Consider the following 21923-nt stretch of genomic DNA (forward strand, 5'->3'; position numbering starts at 1 on the left):
CTATCCAGGGACGAACAAACAAGCTGAGACTTTATACGTGGGAATTGTCCAGTGTGCCCTGGCAGCCAAGAGGATCAACCCTGTCCTAGTGTGCATCCAGCACAGAATCCCCAGCACGAGAAGGGAGGGGATTGTCCCCTCTGCTCTGCACTGGGGAAGCCTCACCTCGAGTGCTGTGTGCAGTTTTGGGTGTCACAGTGTAAGAAAGGCATTAAGCTAATAAAGAGCAACCAAATGAAGGCAACGAGCATGGTGAAGGGCCTTGATGGGAAGCTGTATGAGGAATGGCTGAGGTTCCCTCAACATGAAGAAGAATTTCTTTTGAGGGTGGCAAAGCACTGGAACTGGACAAACCCCCCCCCCCTCTCTGGAGACATTCAAAAGCCATCTGCTCTAAGTGACCCTGCCTTGGCAGGGGGTGGATTAGATGATCTCCAGCAGTTCCTTCCAACTCAAACAATTCTATGATAATCAATCCAGGAGGTTCATGGAGTGCCTCAATGAGAACTTCCTGATCTAACTGATAGGGAAATCAACCAGGAGAGGTGCTCTGCTGGATCTTGTATTCAAAACCAAAGAGCTTATTGGGACTTTGAAGGTCGAGGGCAGCCTTAGCTACAGTGATCATGAGATGGTGAAGTTCGGGACACTCAGAGGAAGAACTAGGATGAAAAGCCAGTTCTCAGTTCTGGACTTTAGCAAAGCAGACTAGTCTCTTCAAAGATCTGCTTAGAAGCTCTCCAAGGGATAAGGCCCTGGAATGAAGCGCCCAAGAAAGCTAGTTAATATTCAAGGCTCACCTCCTCCAGGTTCAAGAGTAGTCCATCCCAGTGAGCCGCAAGCCAGGCAAAAATGGCCAGGAGGTCTGTAAGGATGCACAAGGAACTCTTGGCTAAGTTAGAACACGAAAAGGAATCATCTGAAGGGTGTAACCAAGGCTGGGTATATTGGGAGGGACACAGATGTGGTGTGTGGGCATCCAGGGATTAAGTTATGGAAGCAAAAACTCAACTGGATAACAAGTATAAGTACAACTCTGTAACTACAAAAGTGGAAAAGGGCAGGCAAAATGTGGGGCCATTACAGAATTATATGAGGCTTCTGGTTACACATTACAAGGTGTAATAGGAAAAGGTTGAGGTGCTGGGTACCTTCATTCCTCAGTCTTACTGAGTGACAACATAAGCTCTCAGAATTACAGAGATCAAGGGGAAGGTCTGGAGCAAGAAGGATGTATCCTTGGTATAAGGATGGTATAAGGATGATGAGGTCAAGGAAGACAGGCAAACTGAACACACACAGAACCATGGGCCCTATTAGGATGCACCCATGAGTGCTCTGGGAGCTGACAGATCTCATTGCAAGGCCCCTCTTGACAATCTTTGATTGTTCATGGTGACTGGGAAAAGTGCCCAAAAACTGGTGGAAAATAAATGTCACACCTGTCTTTGAGAAGGGCAAGATAGGGGAATCATAGAAATAGTCTGTCAACCTCATCTTAATCCCTGGGAAGGTAATGATGCAGCTAAACATAGAAACCATTTGCAGGCACACCAAGAACAAGAACACCATCAGATGTTGTCAGAGGGATTCACTAAAGCAAAGTCATGCTTAACCAACCTGATAAATTTCACAACACAGCGACTTGACCTGGTACATGACAGAAGTGTGTATTGTGTCCCTGAACTTCTGTAAGGCACTGTCTTCCTTAAGCTCCATGCAGAGCTGTTGAGGTATGGGGACAGATGGGAAGTGAAGTGGATTGAAAACTGGCTGAACGCCTGGCCCAGAGGGTAGTGATGAGTGCAACAAAGTGCAGTGGGAGGGCAGAACCCCAGGGTCAGTACTGCCTCAGGACTCAGCAAGTTTGCAGACAGGACTGAAGACAGAAGTAGCTGGTAAAACAGAGGCAGGTGTTTCTTGCCATCCAGAGGTACCTGGAGAGGCCAGAAAAATGAGCTGACAAGAACCTCATGAAATTCAAGAGGAAGTGCAAAGTCCTGAAGCTGGGGAGGAACACCCCTTGGGGAACACCCCAATGCAACAGCACATGGCAGGGGACACTTCGCTGCAAAACAGCCAAGAAGGAACCTGGGGCTCCTGGTGGACATCAAGCTCAACAGGACCCATCTTTTGGAAAGAAGGCAAATGGTGTTCTGGTTACCAGCAGCAGAGGGAGGCAATCCTTCCCCATTACTCAGCAAGAGCAAGGACATATCTGGTTTTGGGTCTTCGCATACAAAAGGGACAGAGTTGTACTGGAGAGAGACCAGTAACAGGTCACAAAGATGCAGAAGGGATGGGAGCATCTCCTCTATAAGGAAAGTAGTGGTAAAAATACTGGGTCAAGATCTTCTCCCTTAACAGAATTATTCACTGTCCATGATGTCAGATGTACCACTGTCAGATACTTCTGTTTTTTCAGGCAGGAAAAAGAATCCCTTTTTACTATCTAAAACCCACTTCTGTTAGTATATCTAAGGAAGTAACAACCTGGGAATTCAGACATCATAGCTCAGAGAATTAAACACTATACTTGTAGCAAAGGTGCTGTGTGAGAGTAACAGGTGAACTTTTCTACATCTCCCCACACCACTAAAAACACAGACAAAATATTTGAAGTGGAACTAATTTATTAAGTTGAAGACAAGTTATTACTGTCTGGAAGATTACTGCAGTACAAAAGCATTCTACAAGATATGAGGACAAAACACAGCGTAGCAAAATCAAATCAACATGCATTTGATTCATCACTACAGGAAAAACTTAATTTTTCTGCATCCTAGAAAAGACACAATCAGACTTCAGAAGATTCTTGTGCACATTAAGAACACTGAACATTAGTCAGAATCTCTCAACAAAAAAATCATGTGCTTCAAATTGAAGAGCCTAAAAGTATCTTTTTATCATCTTGTGGGACCTAGGTATACCCTTAGCTAGCTCCACAGGCATATAAAATTTAAAAAAAATATTAAAAATAATTATTTAAAGCATTATGACAGCACTAGGAACTCAGCCTATGTAAACCAATTTTTGCTTGTTTTGAAATGTTGATCCCCTGGAGCCTGTTTCAGTCATAGCTAGTCTATAGCTGGAAAACATTTTGCACTTACAGGAAGAGGGCTCCAATAATAGCTCCTTTTCGTCTGGAAGTTAAGTAAAACAGAACAAAAATCCCCAAACAAAATCAACTGTATCTTACTGCCTCATTAGGCAAGTTTACAGTCTATAGTAGGAAGCGCTGACAGATGGGGAAGGATGGTTTCATTCTGAGGCAGCTGTGTGACACTACTTTCCAACATAATTGGAAAAATTATAGTGAAAATTGAATACAGCAAAACCCAATGGCCTCGAAATGACCCCATCTTCAAGCTGTATCCCTATCTGCATTCCAGGAAACTATTCCTGTTTCAGCAGTGGGGAAGGGACAGCTTTCCATTCCACATTTCACTCAAACAAAACAAAACAAAGAAAAAAAAAGAAAAAAAGAATTTTACTGTATTCTAGGTAGTCAGCAACCACTCATAATCGTAAACAGCTGCTGGCTCACTGAACTTTTACAAACATTGTAGGAAGAGTACAGACTTCAGGAGGCAGAAAAAGCATACTCACCGAAGCTGCTTCAACTACTCTAGTAAAAATAAAACTATATGAAATTAACTGATGCTACACCTATGCATCAGTCCACTCTAGGTAGGTAAAAATGTAGTTCTCTAGAAACCTGAACTGAAAATTGAGCAAGTATCACATTCTGCATATTTAGACCTCGTTAAAGCACAAACACTAGTAACCTGCAACTAACAGGCATGCTTCAATGCTTCAGAGCTTGCTGAAAAATCAATCTATGGCTTCCAGAGCTTGAGGAGGCCATCTTCACTGTAAGTAGCAATCAGATTCTGGTGGGGGTGATGAGCAATGCCAATGACATCTTTTTCATGGACCTAGAGAGTAAGCAGAAAGATGCATTAGGAGAGTCTTCCTTCAGCAGATTCAAGACAAATATTCTCTTCAAAAAACTGGAGGAAAGTTGAGCTGAGGGTTAAGTTGCTTTGTGCATAGAGCAGAAGCAGGGGTAGATACCCTCCAAAATTCAACTCCAGTCACAACAATTTTTATGACATGGCAATCACTTTTTGTCGGGCAAGGAAAGGTTCAGTGAAGAATTATATCCATTGAAATCCACAACGTCTAAGTGTTCTCCATTAAATTTAGACATTCAAGCTGGTATTCCTCTTTAAGTTTAATCTGAAGCAAATTTAAACCTGATAGATTTAAATCTGACAGCTTTTTCAGATTCTCCACCAGCTGGAGCCCAGGTCAAGACATGTTCTCATTCAAGGAAGTCTGAACCAATTCAGTCTTTTCTTGATGGGTATATACTCCCCAAATTTTTACAATTAAACGATTCTAAAAAACCTAAACACATTCTAAGGCTGAATGTCCTGAAATTCATTTGTTACCAATCATGTCTGCTAGAGATGAACGATTCCTTGGTCTGAGATTCCTCCTCGTGGATTTCATAATGAACATTTACATCATCCCTGAGTTTAAAACTCTGAAAAAGCTCCAAGCTGAACACTTACAGTTAGAGTTCTCTCCAGCTTGCCCGTCACTGTGCTGAAGCAGTACAGCACAAAATCTTCACCAACACAGTAGATCCATTCACCACGAGGTGAAAGTGCACAGCAGACAAAGTCACCGCCTTCTCTCTTACCAGAGCTAAAGCTTCTTACAATCTGTAAAGACACACACCAAAAAACATCTGTCAGGATTAAACAGCAGCATGTAAATACCATGTTTATGGAAAACATATTTACGAAGTATACTAGGTCTGTTCAGAACACAGATCTCTCCATAGCTTCAAGAGCTTTCTGTGTTCTGTAAACTTGAGTTCAGAACAGTTTTGTCATGCAAGCAAACCAGAGAAATCAGGTTTAACCCTGCTAGGATATGGCTAGGTTGTTAACTGGGTTTTCTATATTCCTGAAGTGACAGAGAGAACTGAAAGGATACCAGTAAGATCACATACTTGTCCTTGCATATTCATGATGACGACTGTATTCGATCTGTTGCAAACAACAAAGTGCTCTGGGTTTTTAGGCAGCAGAATCACACTGTTAACAGTAATGTCTGTCCCAGCAGTGCTGCCAAGAGACTTGAAGGTGTTGGAGCACTCTGTTGTCTTCACGTTCCAAACCTAGTATAAAAAAAATAAAATAAAACCACTTAGGTTTAATAGTTGAAAAGAAAGAGCTGATACACAATTATCTAAGATAAAGGAATCCCCACATTGTAGGACAAAAGGTATCAGAGTCATTCCAGTGTCTAGAATAGAGCAGAACAGACAGTAAGCACTGCACTCATGTCCCCAGTTCATAAACGCAGCAGAGACAGGCTCTGCAAGGGATTGTAAGCACAGTAACAAATTTAATCAGTTCTCACACAAATCTACAGCAAAGTCACAAGTCAGACTCATTGCTGCAGATAACCCCGAGTCCTCCCCCAATAACTGGAACAATTGTAGGAAAGGGGCGATAAGATAACAAGAGTATGAAGGTGTTCTTTACAAAGGGTAATTGCCATCTTACCTTCACTGTACCATCTGAGGATGCACTGATAATATAGTGGCCATCCTGGGTAAAAGTAGCTTCATTGACAAAGGAAGAATGACCACGGAATTCCTTTAGGGTTTTCCCAGATTTTAAACCATGAATCCTATCAGATAACATAAGAGGAAATGAGTGAGCAAATTCCAGTCAGTAACCAAACAAGTGCAGAATAAGAATTACTACACTACAGAAACAATAATCAACATATTCCAGATGCTAAGACCTGCAGGAAAAGGGGTTTGATGAGGATTCTCTTGCTTGTTAAGATTAGAACAGTGTTTGAGTATTCTTCTGAGTATATTAATTCTTACTTCTAACGTATCCTGCAATAATCATCAGAATAAAAAAAGAGAAGGAAAAGAGGAGAAAAGAAGGTACATTCACCTGAATCATTTTAACACCTTAACACCTAAAAAACTATAACTATTGGGTTAACATCACCAACCAGCATGTCTTTACAGAATAAATGGAGTTAGACTCTTCAAAAGGTGTACAGATGAAGTACAAAAGGAAAGGGAGACAGAAAAATCCCACACAACCAAAAAGACACCAAACCACTCCAACCAAACAAAAAACACACCAAATCCTCATGCCCCCGCCGCCAAAAAAAAAAAAAACATCAACCAAAAATATCTTTACAACAGGATTTTCCTCAAGAGAAGCAGTGGGATCTTGAAACACAGAGATTTTTATATCTCAGCAGGACAAGGCCCTGGACAGGCTGTCCAAACTTTAAGGTTGGCTTTGCTTTGAAAAGCAGTAGGTTAGAGACCTCTACAGTTACTTTTTATATAACACTACTTTATAGTGAATCTGCTCAATGAGAAAAATCCATTTTCTTTTCTCTCAGACTGTACTCACACATTCTCAGCTTATTTACCTGATTGTCTGATCAAAAGAAGCACTAAGAATTTGGCTGCTGTCTTTAGAGAAACTGAGGCACGTAACACCTTTACTGTGAGCTCGTTCAAATCTTCTCAGACACTGACCACTCTGGATTTTCCACACCTGAAAAGGAAGCAGCAAATATTTGATTACTTTGTTATGAGACCACATGAGTTTAAACATCAGAGCCAAGACACACCTGTTTCTGACCCATGTTAAATTTCGAGTTTATAAAGAATGAACATTACTGCTAGTGCAAACTAATATTTTTAGTTACCACCTCTCCCAGCATACCATACAAAAAGATTTGTACCTTGATCTTTCCGTCTTGTGCTCCAGTTGCTAGCATTTCTGTATCTCGACTGAAGCACATGCACAGCACTGCGTCATCCATCATCATGAAATTATCTTGTGCCTGATACTTCAGATCCTAAACAGGAGCAGAGGATTCATCAATCAAAGCAATGAAATCGATGAAATTTCTTTTAAGGCAAAGTGCAGAAGTATTAAGTTTTAACTTCAGTTATCTCTTATAACTTACTGCAAATTGGACTTCATAGCCTTGTAATACAGAATATTATCACTGTTGCTATTTTAAACGTAACAACAACAGTGCAAGAAGGTAAAGAAGTTACCACAGAGAGAAATCTATGCCAAACCAAACAACTACACCCACATAAATATTCCAGATTGACATCTGAATCACCTAAACAGACAATCTTCTCAGGTTAACAGTCCCTAAGAAATTAAAACAAACAAACAACCTCAGAGAATAAATCCAGGAGCTCTGGCAAGTCATAGTCACTTTGTATGAAATAAGGAGTAACTTACCTTCCTAATTTTTCCAGTAGTGAAGTTCCATACTTCAATAAAGCCATCAACTGAGCCAGTAACCAGATACTGGCCATCTGGAGAAAACCGAGCACACTCCACATGTGATTTCTGTCCAAACTGTTTAAAAAATAACAATCAAAGCTTAATAAGCAATTTTAAAGACTCAACTCATTAAAACAAAACTGCAGTGTCATTCTGATGGTAAAAATACAGTATCTTCTAGAGATATGCATTCACAAATTTAATACTGAGCTATTAAAAAATCTGTCAATACATAGAGTAGCATTCTTTTTAAAGGTAAAACAAAAAAACCCCTCCTTTTTCTCTTGTAATGTCCATGAAACTTACAACAACAAAATTACAACTCAATGGTCACAGCAGCAGCTGATTTGTTTACCTTTGTAGTTTTGTTTTTGCGGTGAATTCTCTGCTAAAAATACCAATACCTAACACATATCGCAGTCAGACTTCCTAACTTCACGAATTTCTGAAGTTGCTTCATTTGGAATTGTTTCTCCAGTGGAATTTTTATAGAGAACGTTTGGTTTTTTTAATGTCCAATCTCTTGATTTCTAAACTTTTAAATACAAGTGGCCACGACAACTAAATACAGAAACAAAACTTCACTAGCCCAAGCAAAAATACAAGATCAGCAATGACAAAGAAAACAAGTTCTAATAAAGCATTTTTATCAAGTTGTTACTGAACACCACAAATTGACTTCATAAGTTCCAGCTCGTGGCTTCTGCAGAACAGTCTAGGACATGAGTACTTCCTTATACAAATAAAGGAGACTATGCAAATTCCTGTAAATGGATTGATTCTACGCCTTATCTTAATCACAAATGCCATAAGCACCCAATCTTGTTAAAAGACCTAATCTCAGACACCCATTAAGAAAAACCTTCTGATAAGATAAAGAGGAAAAAACACAGGTGGGGGGTAGGGGAACCACTTACAACAGAAAATAAGCATTCAGAAGACTTCTTATCTTCCAACATAAAACACAGGAAGGAAAATGCAGTAGAAACACAAAAGTAAACATTACCTTAATATGCCTGCTCAGTTGCGTGGGGAACTTTTCTTCTTCCACGTCTTTCACAGCTGCTTTGCCTCTGAACAAGTCAATTGTCATACCGGGAGGAAGCAGGCCCTGATGCTGCTGCCATTTCAATGCCTTTAGAGGAGATGAAAGGCACACCATTAGCTACAGTTAACAGAGATCTAGGACAGGTGAAACACTGCCTGCACGGAAAACGTTCTGAGAATCAGAAAGGGCCGAAATCACACTAGAAAACGTGTGTTACAGAACGTTATTCTTAAAGTGCACACTGTGCTGCACATTTATTCTACTGGAAAAGGTCTACTGCTAGAGTGATGACTTTTTCTACAGCTGTTAAATCTTTGCCAGAAGGGAATTTTTTTAGATTATACCACATTTAAACTTTACTTTTACATAGTTAGAGACTCAACTACATCCTAACTAGTTTTATTCAGCAACAACCTAAAGACACAGCTAACAAAATATTTTTCAAGACTCACCTGCCCTAACAATGCCATAAGACGAGATGGAGGCACCACGCTGACCTCTCCAGCCAAAGCTTGTGCAATAGCAGCTCTCCGCTTCTCTTTGCTACTCCCATCCGGGTATGCCTAAAAAAAGAAGTTATTTTTATTAGGTTATTGTACTAATTTCGCCCCCCCCAAAAAAGTTGTTCTAAAATTGAAACCCCTTCCATATAAATTTTCTGTTAGGCCTCCAGAAGACCTCTTCTCTTTAACAGAATCTTAAAAGCAAAAAATCATCAGGGTTGGAAAATACCTCTAGAATCAATCCCTTAACTAAGTTAACTATTAACCTAACATACTCTCACAAAGACTTTCAGACTGATATAAGCAGTCAGAAATAATGCATTGTTTTTACTGTTATTACATAGCACTATTTCTGTTCACACAACTTGCGTTTTCTTCTGCTGCTTACTTGAAAAAGCAAGCTGCAGATGTCATCCAGCGGCAGGACACGCGGCCAAATCCCCAAACTCCCAAGGCAGCATACTTCAAAACCACTGCTCTGCTGCCTCATAATAAGGTATCATGCACTACTTCCCAGACACTTCACAGAAGGTGTAAAAACATCAAACTATGAAACTGCACATTCCCACTCCCCAAAACAAGAAAAAAATCAGCCCCATGAGCCACTAGCAACTGGCAGCGATGCTGAGGGTCACGCAGGAGAAGTCTCTAAAGAAAGGCATAATATACCTCACGAGGATCAAAGTAAGATCTGGCCAGAAGGTTTTCGAGGTGGATGTAGCGCTCTGGCTGAGTTTGTTTCAGCATGATCATGGGATCCGTTTGTCTCAGCAGAGACCTGGCAGCACCCAGCTCTCGGAGCTCGATCAACTCCAGCACAACCTGCACCCAGAGACAAATGTCTGCATCAGCAAAGAGTTCGTGGAAAACACCCCACGGAGGCTTCCACAGGGACCAGAAGAGTCCGTAAGAACCCCACACTTACTCACCTGCTCATAGAGATCAATGAGGGTCTTGTCGGGCAGCTTCAGAGACTGTATGGCTTGCAGCACCGTGTCCCAGTGCCCACTGTTGATATCTGCCACGAAGCTCTCAATGCTGTCCACGGTGTTGAGAGACACGGTGGTCTCCTCCTGAAGGGTGGCGAGCGCCCGGTGGAGGCTGTTTTCCTTCAGGTATTGCATGATGAGTCGGATCACGCTGCGGGGAGGCACAGCGCACGGTCACCCGGGGCACTGGACACATGGGCCGCCCTCCCCGGCCGCGGCGAGCACCGTTCGCAACTCTCGGCCCCCTACGGCCCCAGGGCCGCCGACACCGCCGGGTCTGGCCTCCCTTCCCCTGTGCCGCTAGGGCCCGGGTCCGGGTCAGCGCCGGGGCCGCGAGACCGCTCCCTCCCCGCTCCCCCAGCCGCCGCGACGGCCTAGTCCTTCACCGCCACCCCACGCCACCGCTATACGTACTCGGAGGACTCGATTTCGATCGACATCTTGAGCCGCCGCTGGTGCTGAAGCCGCCGCTAGCAGTGGTAGTGGCGTCGGTGTCGCCTCGTCACCAGGCCTTCCGCTACGACTTCAGCCGCAACTTCCGCTTCCTATCCTCATCCCCGGAAATATAAACGCGCGCGCCCGGCCCCGCCCCGTGCCTGGCGCGGGTGACGTCACCCTGCAGGGACCGCCCCGCCCAACGGCGGCGGAGCTCGCGCGCCCCCCGCCGGCGGAGCGGCGGCAGCGCAGGGCCCCGCGGGAGCGGCCCGGCTGCGGCGCCGGTGTTCCCGCCGGCTTCCCGGAGGGCACTGCTCCAGCCGGCCTGCGGGATCCGCTGGTGTGCCCCGGTGATCAAGAAGGCCGATGGTATCCTGGTCTGTATCAGCCATAGCGTCACGGCAGGGTCAGGGCTGATTGTCCCCCCTGTACTCGGCACTAGGGACGCCACACCTCGAGTGCTGTGGCCAGTTCTGGGCCTCTCAGTGCAGGAAGGACATTGGGATGCCGGAGAGCTTCTGAAGGGTGTGGAGCACAAGCCCTAGGAGGAGTGGCTGAGGGAGCTGGAGTTGGTTAGGCTGGAGAAAAAGAGGCTCAGGGGTGACCTTATCAACCTCTTTAACTCCCCAAGAGGAGCGTGGAGCCAGGTGGGGTCGGCCTCTTCTCTCAGGTAGCTAGAGACAAGACAAGAGGACACAGTGCCTTAAGCTTCACCAGGGATTGTTCAGGTCAGACATCAGGAAGAATTTCTTTACAAGGATGTTTAGGCATTGGAGTGGACTGCCCAAAGTAGGTGGTGAAGTCACTGTCCCTGGAGGTGTTCAGGGAAAGACTGGACATGGTTCTTAGTGCTGTGGTCTGGTGTGTGGTGACACAGGCATGGTGGGCTGCAGATCAGGTATTCTGCCAAAGACACGCAACAGCTCCTTGGCCACCTGTTTCTTTGCACATGCAGGTTTGCCGGTGGAAGTCCAGGGTGTTGCTTGCAGTTTACAAGCCTTAAAAAGCTGTTGTGAGCTCTGCATCTCAAGAGCATGGTCATGTATGAAAGTATGACAGTGCACAAAGCAGTATGAGTATGCTCCACTGGGCAGAGCCCTTCAGTGGTGCTTGGATGAGCATGAGAAGACAACTCGCCTTGAAACACACTTAGGGTGGCTCTGGCAGTCCATCTGTCCTGCATGGACTCTGACTGAGGCCAAAAGTCTTGTAGTGCTGTTTAGTGCTACAAGATGAGTAAAACTCACTGTGACCCTCCTGGCTGTGCATGAGCTTCTTTGTCAGGAAGAGAGGTTCCTTGTTCCCTGGGCAGCACCAAGATCATGCTGCTCATGGCTTTCTAGCATGCAGCACTTCCCACCTGCACACAGTGATCCAGTGATACCACCTAGATGATACCAGTGCCAGTAAATGGGGATGCGGAATCCATGGTATCAGCCCGCCTTGGATGGACTTCTTGCTGTTTTTTCAGGTGTGTGCATTTTGCTAAATGAGCCATGGAAAATACAGCCATGTATGAGAAACCTCCTCCCTTTGCCAAGGAAAGCTGTTCTTTTCTGTCTCTGTTCCCAGAGTACTTAAGGAAGTAATCCAATAGCATGAAGTTGAAAAAAACCAGTGAGCAAGGTACAAGGCTAACATTTTGCATTCTGTTGTTTCCTCTCTGTGATCCCAACTAATTTAACTGCTTTTACAGAGGTGCAGGGATTACTTCAGGGAAGTATTGTTTAATTGTTGCAGGCCTGTTTGTTTTCAATGAGAGGTATTCAATGAGAGGTATATTTATATTGTTTGGAGGTTGTTTTGAAAACAAGTCTGATCCAGACTCAAACAAAGAAAAGCCATAAAATCTAAAGATGGCACCTATTTTTGTGCTGGCAGCACATAGGAATCTGGCTCAGTTCCTCAGTAAATTCAACTGGTTCTCTTTTGCTGTTCTCCATCCAGTGTAAATGGCCTCTAGCAGGAAAAACCCAACAGGGAGGCTACCTGGTCCTGATCTGTGCCAGTCCTCCGGATAGCATTTTTCTGAGAGGTGAATTCAGCACAGGAACCTGCTGGCAGACTGAACGTATGCTGGTTTACCTAGCCCTTCTGACCCTTCTTTCCTGAAAGATGCAGGGGGAGGTGGGCACCTCAGATAAACCTTCCTGTGCTCTCCATGAACTCCATCTGAGAAAAGGGTCCCAGTGCTCCAAGTGCTCTGCAAGCACACAAGAATCAGACTTATACTTTGTGGCTAGACACAGCTACAGCCAATCTGATCTGGTGCTGGCAGGCGTCCAGTGTCTGGAGACCTCCAGAGATCCTTCCAGCCAACACTCACAGGGTGCCAGCTCTGGCAAAGCATTACATAAAGGAAAGAGAGGTTTCTGTTTTATGTTTTGGCTCCATTGGGAAGTGGATGCAAAGGGAAATAAACAGTCTTGATGCAGTTAGGCTGCACAGTTATCTGCAGTACTCTGGAGCTGACCCCAGTCCTCATTGGTCCCAGTACCATTATTTAAATGGAAGGTGAGTGTCAGGAAAATTAATCCAAAAACACCAGAGGTTTATGTCCAAAAAGGAGACAGAGGAGTCCTTTTTGCTTTATTCGAATAAAGGGAGAGGCCATGGGACATTCCCCTGGGATCTCTCAAATTTTTGGAGGACGCAGCCTCCTTTTTATCCTATTTTCCCGGCCGCATTTCCCTCTCTCTTTCCCCATCGGCTTAGGTACTTGAGAGGCACAGACTTCCCGGAACGCCTGATACCTGAAATTCCCCTCTAATGTATAACCCTCCCTTTTAATTTTTAATTCTTATAGAATTCATAGTTTCCCCCCCGTTGCTTCTTTCATCTTTTGATATCCAATTTCATTTATCAGCAGCCCTACAGTTTGTTTGTAAAGGCAAATATCTCTTTCCATTCATCAATCAGTGGAATCCATCCCATTGTTTCTTTTATCTCTCAGTGCTAGCCTTATCTACAGGCTGATCCACAACTCATTTGTAAAGACAAATTCAACATTCCTCTCATGAGCAAGCACCTTGGAATAAAAATTTTTAAGGCAAGATGTTTACCTTTCTTTCTGGCAGGAAATATAATATTTTTTAAAATTTCTCCTGATTCAAAAGGAGTCCGTTTTTCCTCCTTTTCCCTACTTCATGCATCCTGCTCTCTTGCTTCTCTGGGGGAGCAGCTTGGGCACCCAGCCAGGAGTGAGGTGTGCCTTATGCCAACCACGTCTGCACTGGCTGAGGAGCAGGATCCATGAAATGGATGGGGTGCAGAATCACAGCCCACTCCACATCCATGAGGACATCACATTCCCCACCACTCAGGCATCTGACTTCACGTGCAGCTGTCTGCTGCCTCACAAGCTGCCAGGCTTGTTTCCTATGCTCTAGAGTTGTGCTGTGGCACTAGGAGGCCACATAAACTCACAGTGACAATGATGTCCTTTTCCATCGGGCTTTCAGGCCACAAGGCCGGAAATGAGTCCTTCCGTCAAAGTATTTGCATTTACTGCAGTCCAAAATAAGATGCACCCCTATGAGGACAGCCTCTTGAGAGAGGCTGTTCAGGGGAAACAGCCTGCCTGGTTTTTGTTTCTCAGTTCTTGAGAATACTTTTTGTGAATCCCTCAGGAAAATCCCCACCCTAAGACCAGTGTGTCTTAAAGGGAGAGACCTGTGAATTGAGATTGATGTGTCATTCCAGAGACTTGTTAAACCTGTGTGCAAAACCAAGTTTTATTTGTCATTGCTAGTAAGGCAGACCACATGCTGGGCCACGTGAGAAGACACAGATAAAAGGAGATTGTTATCCCTTTTTCTGGGTATCCAGTAGGGAAAGATGTGGAGAAGCTGGAGAGGGACCAGCAAACAGCTGCAAGACAGGAAAGGGCGTGGAGCACATGGTCTGCTGGCAGGAGCTGGGCTCGGCTTGCCTGGATGAGGTGAGGCAAGAGGGAGGTTTTACATCAGCCTATAATTGCTGGAAGGGTAATTCCAAATGGCTGAAGGCTCTTTGATAGCCTCAGCTGATCCTAGGAGGGGCAACGGCCACCTAGCTCCGGGACTGTTAGCTGCAGTCACCAGCAGCTCTGGGGCAAGCACCAGGGAGGTAGGAACATTGGAGAGAGGACGGGTTTAGTCATGGAGATATTCTCTGTACTGAAGAGGGTATTTTAGGTGTGGCCCCAGAAAGCCTGGAGGGGGCTGGGAGAGCCTTGTGTCAGTGGGGCTTGAATTGAGACAATCTGCCCTTCCCCCAAGAGCTCTAGTAATGCTGGGCCCCTGCAAATTGTGGACCACACTCTGGCTTCATCTGACCCTCAGCACCACAGCAGGGAAGATTGGCGATTTAGCCAGTCTCCGAAACACACCCAGTGAAAAGTATCTTGGACTAATTAGGCCTTAGGGCTCAGGAATTCAGTTCCAGTTGCCTGGCCTCTGTTTTGACCCCTCTTTCCTTTGAAGTTCATAGAAGAGAGGGGAAAGGAAATGAGAGGAGAGGCCCTGCTTTTCCTGTAAAATGCCTCATTCCTTATAAAATCGTTTGGCAAAAATCTCTTTCAGCTGGACAAGCTAAGTATTTTAATGCATGCCTGCAGTTATTTTCCACCCTTGTCTCAATTCCCCTGGCTGCTCTGTCACTGTTCTGCATCAGTAAAACTGTAGATGCACAAATACAAATACTTCTCAAAGAGGTAACAGAGAAGATGCAAAGGCATGTTAGAGGACTCTGAGTTGCAGCACTGTATTATTTCTTGAGCCAACTGGAAGTGCATAGCGCTATGCAATACAATGGTGCCTGCTCCAGCTGAGCTCTGGGATTTGAGACCTTTCTTCCAGGCCAGCCTGCTGGACACAGCTTCCAGCCTTTCCCAGGCTGTGAAGAAACCACACTGAAAATCCTCACTTCCATGTTATCTTTGCATGAGGATGAAAGCAGCCCGGGGATGGTTAGGGAGAGGTACATAGTGTCTCAGATATGTCCTAGGCACTCAGGATGTTTCAGAGCAGGGGGAGCCCAAAGCTCCAAAGGAAGGCAGATGTATTCCCTCTAATACCAGATTTCTAGAAGGTCTTAGTAGGAAGGGATCTCTGGTCTGCAGTTCAACTCTCCAGTCCAAAGCTAGATCAGGTTGTGTTCAGCCATGTTGAATGCTTCATACCTCCGAGGAGAGAGATTAGTCTCTCTCGAGTTGTACCACCCTCAGTAGAGGAATTTTTTCATGTCCAGTTGGAATGTCTCATCTTGCAGCATGTTATCTGCTTCCCCATGTCCTGTCCTTGTCTGCCTTTGGAAGAGTCTCTCTCTGTTTTTTTCCATGACCACCATTCAGGAAGTGGATGAACCCTGTGAGAACTCCCCATTGTCTCTTCTCCAGGCTGGAGAAGCCATGGAGTTCCCTCAGTGTCTCCTCATGCACCCTGTGCTGCAGCCTCATCACCACTCTGGTGGTCATTGCTGGATTCCTTCCAGTTTGTCAGTGTTTTCCCTGTAGGCCCAAACTGCAGGATGCAGTAGTGAAATGAGTCAGCAGCAGCACAAAGGGGTGAGCAAGAATCACCTCTCCAGTGCAGAAATTGACGAGTTTGCTTCTGGTCCATTCCTCCACCAGCTGAGATCCCATCAGGGGACAGGACTTCCTCCTTAAACACAGCAACCAGTTGATATTAATTATGGGCTTTTTCTTATCTCTCCTTGTAATGGGTTGAAATCTTCTTTCCACCACATGCTTCTGCAATGGGTTAGCAGGGGTCCTGAAAACTGCCCTGAGCTTCCATCATTCTTGGCCAGAGATCCAGAGAGAGCAGTAGGAACTACTAGTTCTCTGGAAAGTGGCCTTGCTGCAAAAGGTGACTGGTAGAGAGTATTTTTAGAACTGGAGTCATTCTTACTTCTCCTTTTGAGAGGTGAAAGGATGGCCCAAGTGTGGTCAGAGATTTCCTACACTTACATTTAGTGCCCACCTGCAGTCCTTAGGCTGTGAGTTTTCGTATCCTGTTTCATACTGTGCCTCTCCCACAGCTGCAGTGAAGAGGACCAAATCCGGCCGCAGCAGGGGCTGAGCTCTGGCATGGGTAAACAGCTGGTGATAGGGAGTCTCCAGCTTGCTTCATGCTCTTAACACTTGCCTACATGGGGGTCTGCAGCAGCATGTAAAGGGCCCATGCTCAGATTCCCACTGGATTCATTTAAGTTCATCTGCCCAGCTAACTCCTGGCTTGGGCATTTCGGAGGTGCTGGCACCTTCCCCAGGCTAGCTGACCTGAGGCTGGTTAGGCTCTGCTTTGTGCATGTTGGTTTTCTGCTGTTTGCAGTGAAGGGGCATGAGGATATCCAGCACAGCTTGAAGATGATAGGCAGTCACTGGGGTTTTCAGAGAGGACAGCTTCCAGGTAGTGTTTCCACATGCAATTAGCAGAAAATGCAGCTCTATATGCAGCTATGCACCGGTGCTGGGGCACTGGGTGCATTAAACTAATAGAGCCACAGGCACCTTTGCACAGTTTTCACAGATGTGGCTGCTATGTTTCTAATCTGCATTGAAGTCCTAAACCAGCTTGTGATGCGAGGACAGACAGGCATTCATTTGGGTGCATGCAGAGCACAGGAGGCCTCATGAAAGCAAAATGTGGCATGGTGTACTTCAGCTGTATTGTCTTGGAAGGGGAGACCACACTACAGACTTATATTAGAAGCTGGATTTTCCAACCCATTTGAGTGATTTTAATGTGTGAGTCATGTCAAAACTGCTTCAAGTTTAGAAGTGAAATTAAAAATTAGGCTGAAAAGCTGTTATTCACAGGCAAAAATTGATTCAAGATATTTCTCTTTCATTTTTAAGGACTGTAGACAAGGGAGGACTGTGAGAAGACTAATTTCTATGTAACTGTAGACTAATTATGAGTAACAACACTCCCTGGTGACGTTTGATAGGATTGAGTATATTTAACTTGCAGGCTGTGTTACACTTCCAAACTGTAATCTTGGGCAAGGCCTTTGGATGCTTTTACAAATGAGGCAAGAGGCCAATAAAATGAGCAGTAAAAGTAAGGAAGGGACAGGAACTTAGCAGGCAGCAGCCATTCTTCAGGGTTAGCTCCATTCCCAGTCCTTGCCTTGAGATCACCAGCAAGACACTCAGTCTGATCTCCAGGACTAGTGGTCTCACTGCTCTGTCACCAGTGTGAAATGCTTTTTGCCTGCAATGAGGGTTGGCTTTGGAGAAAACCAAACTGTCTGACAGCATGGTGAGGCTGAATCTGTGCCATTTGCAGACTTGGAGGACTGGAGTTTGATAGCACACACTGGCCACCACACTGCCCTGTGCACCATGGCAAGAAGGCATCCAGGTAGCTGGAATTTCTTGTTCATGCAAGAGCTCTGCCTTCAGGCTGTTCTTCCCTGATAATGCAAAAAAAGCAGTCTCAAGATGACCAAGCAGCTTGCCCTTCATTTGGCCATGTCTCCACATCTGAGCATTTCTTGCGGGGTTCAGTGCAAGAGAGCAGCTGCTATCCCTTAGGATGGGCAGTGTCCAGCTGAAGAAAGGTGCAGATTAAAGGAGTCCACAACAAACATTGCTCCTCTCACCCATTTGTGTAGAAGCCTGGCTAGGGAGGAAACTCACCAGACATTTTTTCCCAGATGGCAAGAGAGGGATGGGCTGATAGGAGGGACTGGCACCAGGACAGAGACACTCCAGCAGCCTGTACTGCTACTTGGTTGTGGAGGCAGCACGGGAGCTGGTGTCCTTCCTGTTGCTTTGTGTGTAGCCTGACCATAACAAACCGCAGAGTGGACAAGGCACAATTGGTTGACTAGCACAACCCTTCAACTGTAAGTGGTATGTTGTTTTTTTTTTTAATCAATACCTGTAATATCGTCATGCAGCAGAGTGGCTGGATGAGATGCCTGAGTATTCTGTCCTTGTCACTGGGAAACACACACCTCACAAGGGGCTGAAGTCAAAAGTTTGAGAGTCTTGGAGATACCTGCTGGCACCCTCCTCTTACTGTTTTCACAGTTTGAACCCCAAGCCGAGTGGAGGAAGCCCATCTCCTCCTGGAAAAGGGAGGAAAGCCAGCTATTTGACTGCAGAAGAAACAAAACAGTTGCCTGCAGAGTCTTTTCTAAGCCAAGGTGGGTCAGTTTACAGTCATTTCAGAACAAAGAGAAGCTTTGCAGGCATTTGCACCTAGGCAGGATTTTCTTTTATCTGTGCAAGGTGAGAAACGGTAGGCAATACCTAGTGATTTAATCTCTGTTGTGCACCACAGACCGTGTTTTACACTTCATTGAGTAACTTCGTAAAGTACCTTCACCACTGCTTTTATGACCAATATGCCTCACCTGACTGGTTTCAGACCCCCAGCAGTGCTCCTGGTGGTGGAGCCTCTGGGGTTCTTCAGTTCACACCCGTCCATTCAAACCAGGGATGAGTAATCTGATGCAGCTCATCTCAGAGGTGACAAGGGCTGGAAATGCCCCTGGGGTAGTGGAGGTGAACACCTGGGGCAGCCCCTGGTGCACCTCTGTGTGCACATAACTCCTCCTGCTCTCACCTGCCCAGAATGGCCAGGGCCTGCAGTTAAGCCCAGGGTGACATGTAAGGCCGCATGAGACCCAGCAGAACAAAAACCAGCATGACTGTCTGAAGGTCTCCTGTCCTGGCATACAACAGGTCTCTTCCCAGAATGACGTCAGGACAGTTGTGGCTTTGTGCAGTCATATCCAGGAAACACTCCCTAGGGGTGGAGACTTTCTCCCTCCCTAGTGCACTGTGTCTTTGCCTATCCAGGTTGTGGCAGCTTTGGTGGTAGATTCCTGTGATGCAACAATGGTAGTAAGTACACAACAATGCCTGCCTATGATGAGGGTGTCTGAGGAGGCACACCATGCAATGAATGTTGTCTGTGAGTCCAGTGTTTACACTACAAGGAAAGGAGACCTTTGAGACTTCTCAGTTTGGCTGTGCGAGCCCCTTGAAGCTGTCCTTGCTATGAGCCCGACTTTGGAGCTGGGCACCTCCAGAGGTTCCCTTCCAACCTAAATTTTCACAGGATTCTGCTGTAATGGCAGGTGTACTTAGATTTTATTTATTTTTCTCTAAACAAGAACTTACTGAGAACAAATTTGCCATAGCTGGAGACTGCTGTTGGGGTGGGAAGGTTGTACAGAGCCTTTTTCTTTGATTGCCACTCCAGAAGAACTTTACCAAAAGGGAAGGGTGCCACTCAGTATCAGTCCTTTAATCACCTGGGGCTTTTTGTTCTTGTTAGCCAAGGTACAGCACCACTCCAAGACACAGAGGCCATGAAGTTGGCAGAGGATCCAGTAAAGGTCCCAGATGGTTACTGGCATCTACAGGTATGAACCTCAAGAAAACTTTGGCTCCTGTTTTGTACTCGTTTTGTTCATCGAGTATTTTTATATTTATTGCTTTTAATGGAAGTATTTCTTTGCCAGGGAACGTAAAATTCAGAAGTGCAACAGCACATGTCTGCAGAACACAGAAATGTTACCTATCTCTCCTGCCACATATATATATATGTGCAGATATATACTTACATATTATTTTTCTGATATTTTTACAGTGCTGGAAATAATTATGAGGGAGAGGCTGACGTGGTGAAAGGCACAGCCTCGGTCCAGAGGGATGGCTCTAAATGGGAGGACTGGACCACTAGGACTTTTACAAAGCTCAGCAAGCAAAAGTGTCAGCAGCATCTGGTACACAGGGGTGAGAAAGGAATAACCCTAAGCATTGGTTCAGACTGAGAAGCAACTGGTGGATAGGACTTGGAGGTAGTTGTGAAAAGATTTTGAACATGGGCCAAAATTAATTCTCATTGCGTATAATGCAAACTGCTTATTAAGCTGTATAAGGAGGACCACAGTGGAGGGTGTTGATAACTTTTGTATAGGTGCAACTCCAAAAGCTTTTCAAGATGATACATTACAGTGAGGAGAAATGGATAAAGATGCTGGCCAAGTTCAACATTCTTCCACAGCCCTCTGCAAAACTGCTGAGGTTACAGGTAGTCAGACCAGTGGAAACCTAAGTGTTTAAGCAGGGAGGATGAAGTGTGCAGGCTTGCTAGTAGAAGACAGCAGGCATGATGTCTTGCTGTATGTTAGGCACTTAGCAATACACAGCCTGCTGGCATGGCCTAAATAACTCATTGCCTGGATGGGTCAGCCATGCGAGCTGGGCCAGCATGCAGGGTACCAGCTGCACCATCCTTTTTGCTTCCTCCCAGTGCCATCACTTCCAGTGTGTTGGTGAGGTAAAGGTTAGGGTGAGTCTTGCAACCCAGCCTGTTCTTTTTTTCAGTCAAAATGGCAGTTTTTTGGAACTGTCTACTATCCCTCAGCTTGTTCTTATGTTTTGCTGCTGCTAGGTGGTGTTTTCTCTGAAGGCCTGGGGTCCTTGGCCACAACATGTTTCCAATGTTGCTCTTTCCAATACCACTGTGGTTCCTGCTGGGTGGGTTTCTTACTATCATACCATCTCGTGTTGCATGAAGCAGCATTTGCTGAAACAGCTGGAACAGTCTCTGCCCTTAAGCTGCTGGTGGTGCAGCAGCAGCCATGGTGTTAAACACTAGCAGAAGTTTCTTATTTCCCCTGAAGGGGGATCTTTATAGCTCTGCCCATATTTTCTGTTGTAGTCTCAGAAATACTGTAACTCTGACGGCAGGGGTTAGAAATTTGATTTGTTAAGACATTGCAATGGCATTATGTCTTGGGTTTTTTTTCAGAGTTTCCTGGATATTACTGAAACAGGATAATCACTTACTCATGTGCAACCAACAACCACATGGAAGCTGCTCACAAAAGAAGCAGCAGTTTCTTTGCTAACAAAGGAATTCCTTACTGCTTATTTTTCCAACAAAAATTTCCTAAACATTGTAATGAAATTTATCCCTTTGTCCCAGTTTTTGTTTATTCTCACTTACAAGGAAGCCCAGTGAGGGGATGGAAGACAGGGTTCTTTGGTATTGTAATAAGAGCCTTGGTCTGAAGTTTTTTCTGTGGGCAATTATTCGTAGCCCAAAAATGCCAGAATGGTGAAGATTTTTCTTCTTTGGACTCTTTTGTCTAGTGTGTTCACATTACCATAGATGGAATACTTTGGAGAAGCTATAAGATTTCGGTTTAATCAGGTCCAGGCACAAATTTTGGACCTAATACAGCTAATACAGCAGAGCATCAGCACCATTTGTCTTTCCTGTGCACACAGATAGAAGAGGACTCAAAAGAGAACCAGGCATGAAAGAAAGATTTGCTTATACAAAAACCATCTCCTCTTTTCTCCTCTTCTCTTGTTCTCCCAAATGCAAATTGGTAACTTTTATTAACACCAGGTCTGAAAAACATTTCTATGTTTAAATGTGAAGACTGATGGGTGTTTGGTTTGGGGGATATTAGTCAACCAGGAATGCATAATCAGCATGAGTAATTAGTTACACTCGACACATCCAACGGCTTGGGTATCTCTGAGTGAGAATTCCTAGGACTGAGAGACGTAACAAAGTAGACCAGGGAGGAGTCAGCTTCCCGAAGCTTTGGTGAGCTG

General features: G+C 45.0%; 2 protein-coding genes across 5 annotated transcripts in view; one reads left to right on the forward strand and one right to left on the reverse strand.

The window, feature by feature from the left end:
- Positions 1–2615: 2615 nt before the first annotated feature.
- Positions 2616–10478, reverse strand: SMU1 (SMU1 DNA replication regulator and spliceosomal factor). The gene is made up of 12 exons (XM_014888140.2): positions 10325–10478; positions 9851–10061; positions 9591–9743; positions 8871–8981; positions 8377–8505; positions 7326–7445; positions 6808–6924; positions 6490–6617; positions 5589–5715; positions 5030–5197; positions 4584–4736; positions 2616–3941 (listed from the first exon to the last, which is right to left on the reverse strand). The coding sequence occupies exons 1-12, from the start codon at positions 10348–10350 to the stop codon at positions 3843–3845; spliced, it is 1542 nt and encodes a 513-aa protein (XP_014743626.1). The 5' UTR covers positions 10351–10478; the 3' UTR covers positions 2616–3842.
- Positions 10479–10612: 134 nt separating this feature from the next.
- LOC148219781 (uncharacterized) overlaps positions 10613–21923 on the forward strand; it is a 29915-nt gene continuing 18604 nt past the window's right edge. For 2 of the 4 annotated variants that reach the window (XM_088156850.1, XM_088156851.1), the window contains exons 1-3: positions 10613–11816; positions 18369–18484; positions 19624–19711. In XM_088156850.1, coding sequence (XP_088012976.1) covers positions 11793–11816; positions 18369–18484; positions 19624–19711 — 228 coding nt within the window. In that variant the 5' untranslated portion in view covers positions 10613–11792. Of the gene's footprint in view, positions 11817–12292; positions 18485–18531; positions 19188–19623; positions 19712–21923 lie in introns of those variants that run through there. The other 2 variants (XR_015799584.1, XR_015799583.1) reach the window with 2 other exon arrangements.

The sequence above is a fragment of the Sturnus vulgaris genome, chromosome Z (assembly GCF_052056855.1).
Source record: "Sturnus vulgaris isolate bStuVul1 chromosome Z, bStuVul1.hap1, whole genome shotgun sequence".
Taxonomy (NCBI): Eukaryota; Metazoa; Chordata; class Aves; order Passeriformes; family Sturnidae; genus Sturnus; species Sturnus vulgaris.